At 44.4% G+C, this 2,500-nt stretch overlaps 1 protein-coding gene across 1 annotated transcript in view; it reads left to right on the top strand.

Annotated features, from left to right (window-relative positions):
- Nucleotides 1-2,500, top strand: part of LOC125031170 (neither inactivation nor afterpotential protein C-like) — a 70,330-nt gene that overhangs the window by 33,792 nt on the left and 34,038 nt on the right. The window contains exons 11-13 of the mRNA XM_047621740.1: nucleotides 157-270; nucleotides 484-672; nucleotides 1,238-1,437. Of these exons, the coding sequence (XP_047477696.1) occupies nucleotides 157-270; nucleotides 484-672; nucleotides 1,238-1,437 (503 nt within the window). The remainder of the gene's footprint in view (nucleotides 1-156; nucleotides 271-483; nucleotides 673-1,237; nucleotides 1,438-2,500) is intronic.

Below are 2,500 nucleotides of genomic sequence, written 5' to 3'. Positions count from 1 at the left end.
TTACTGCAAATCAAGAGTAATTCTCCAACCTCTATATCCTCATAATAATAAAAACAGAACAGACATTGACTCCATAATCCATAAACGCCATTCCTTCATGCCAAGAACAATTCTCCAGCCTGATAAGAATGATAAGAGCATTACCAAAATTCCCAGGTTGTGGTGGAGACTCTTTACGCTCGCTGGGAAGAAGGATATATCTACACGTGGCTCGCTGATGTACTGCTGGCTGTGAATCCCTTCAGTGAGAAGTGCAAGTATGATGAAGACGTAAGTGTTGTTTGGTGTGCAATGTTTATGTTGCTGGGATGGTATATGTGGTCAGCATAGCATATGTAGTCCTTCAGTACATGAATATCGAAGAAATAGATGTTTGTGTGGTATGTATATGTTGTTGAAGTGATACATTTGGTCAATGCAGAAATTTTAACCCTTCCTCCCTCCCTCCCTCCCCCCCCTCCCTCCCGCCTTCCCTTCCCACAGACCAAAGTCAAGTACAAGTCCAAGACCAGAAGCGACAACGACCCGCACGTCTTCGCCGTGGCCGACAGAGCCCACCAGGACATGATGCATAACAAGGAGCACCAGACCATCATCTTCTCCGGCGAATCGGGGAGTGGCAAGACGTTCAACTTCACGCAGGTCGTCTACCAGCTCTGTCACATTGGGAGTGTGAGTGTCAGGGCTCTTGGTTTTCCCTTTTCTCTCTTTATTTAATTTTGTTTGCTTGCTTTCTTGTTTGTTTTGAGAGTATTGGGTATCTTTGTATTTTTCTCTTTCTGTCGTTTTCTCTTTTTTTCTTTCTATTTCTCTTTGTGCCTCTTTCTCTTTTTCTTTCTACTTATTCTTTGTATCTCTCTCTCTATCTCTCTCTCTCTCTCTCTCTCTCTCTCTCTCTCTCTTGAAAAAAAAACATACATACATATATATAAACAATTAAATCCATGAGTAAATCAATAATAACTCAATCAACCTCTCCCCACCTCGCCCCCCCCCCCCCTCAACTCCTGGGCCACCTCCTCCTTCCTCCTCCTCCTTCCTACTCCTCCTCTTCTTCTTCTTCCTTCCTCCTTACTCCTCCATCATCCTCCTCCTCCTCTTCCTTCCTCCTCCTCCTCCTTCCTCCCCCTTCCCCCTCCTTCCTCCTTCCTCCCCCTTCCCCCTCCTTCCTCCTTCCTCCCCCTTCCCCCTCCTTCCTCCCCCCTCCCCCTCCTTCCTCCTTCTTCCCCTCCGACAGAGCAACCCCGGCCTCATCGACAAAGTGAAGAAGACCCTGGTGGTCCTCGACGCCTTCGGGAACGCCGTGACGCAGCTCAACCCGGACGCCACTCGCCACACCCGCTACTTCGACGTCACCTTCTCCAAGACGGGGAAGGTGTCGGGCGTCATCGTCTGGCTCCTGATGCTCGACAAGTTCCGTGTCACCCATCGCGTGAGGTACGTGGGGGGAAGGGGGAGGTTGTGTGAGGTGGGCGTGGCTTGTTGGGCGAGTGGGCGTGGCTTGTTGGGCGTGTAGGCGTGGCTTTCTGGTTGGTTGTGTGGTGTGGTTTGCTGGGAGGGTGACCTGTCTTGTTGAGCAGTGGGCGTGGCTTGTTGGGCGTAGACGTGGTTTATTCGACGGTGGGCGTGGCTTGTAGGCGTAGCTTGTTGGCTGTAGCCATGGTTTGTAGGTGGTGGGCGTGCCTTGTTTGATGTGGGCGTAGTTTGTTGGGCGATGGGCGTGGCTTATAGGCAGTAGGCGTGGCGTTGAAGATAAAAAATATGACAATGACGTTGTGATGAGGATGATAATAACAATACTGCCAGTTAAGATTGTTATTATTTTGACCGTAATGCTAATTGTTATTGTTATTTTCATCCTCATTCGATTTATACTGTATGTATATAATTATTTGTATTTGTGTTTTTATCACTAAGATTATTCAAAGCGTTGTTACTATCAGTGTTTTTATTACTATTATTATGATTCTCATGTTATTATCATCGATGTTAGTGTCATTATTGTTCCTGTAGTTGCTGTTGTTAGCATCATTGTCATTATTATCATTGTTATCATTGGCGACCAGAAGCTCAAGTAAATTAAAAAAAAATTCTACGCAATTCTCCCTCTTTTTCTTTATCTTTTTAAAACCAATTTTCAAAAGCCTCTCTCTCTCCCTTTCTCCATTTCTCCATCATTCCATCCTTTTTTCTTCGATAAACTCTTCTGTCTTCCCCCTCAGTGGCTAAGCTGATTTCTAAGCTCCCACCCACTCAGTATTCTAATTACACTTTTAATCTAATTTCCCTTCTTCATATCATCACTGGTATCCCTTATTATCCTCCTTTTTCTTATTTTTATTCTAACCCTTTCTTCACTTTTTTTTTATATACCATTTGGTATCTTCTCAACAATCCTTTTATTTTATTTTAATAATTTCTTCCCTGACCCTGCTTTTTTTTTTTTTTTTTTTTTTTTTTTTATCTTTCCCCTTCCTCTTCTTATTCTTTTACCATCTCT

Source organism: Penaeus chinensis, chromosome 12 (genome assembly GCF_019202785.1).
Source record: "Penaeus chinensis breed Huanghai No. 1 chromosome 12, ASM1920278v2, whole genome shotgun sequence".
Taxonomy (NCBI): domain Eukaryota; kingdom Metazoa; phylum Arthropoda; class Malacostraca; order Decapoda; family Penaeidae; genus Penaeus; species Penaeus chinensis.
Note: the sequence above shows the minus strand (reverse complement) of the source record. Positions and strands in the feature narration are given on the sequence as shown.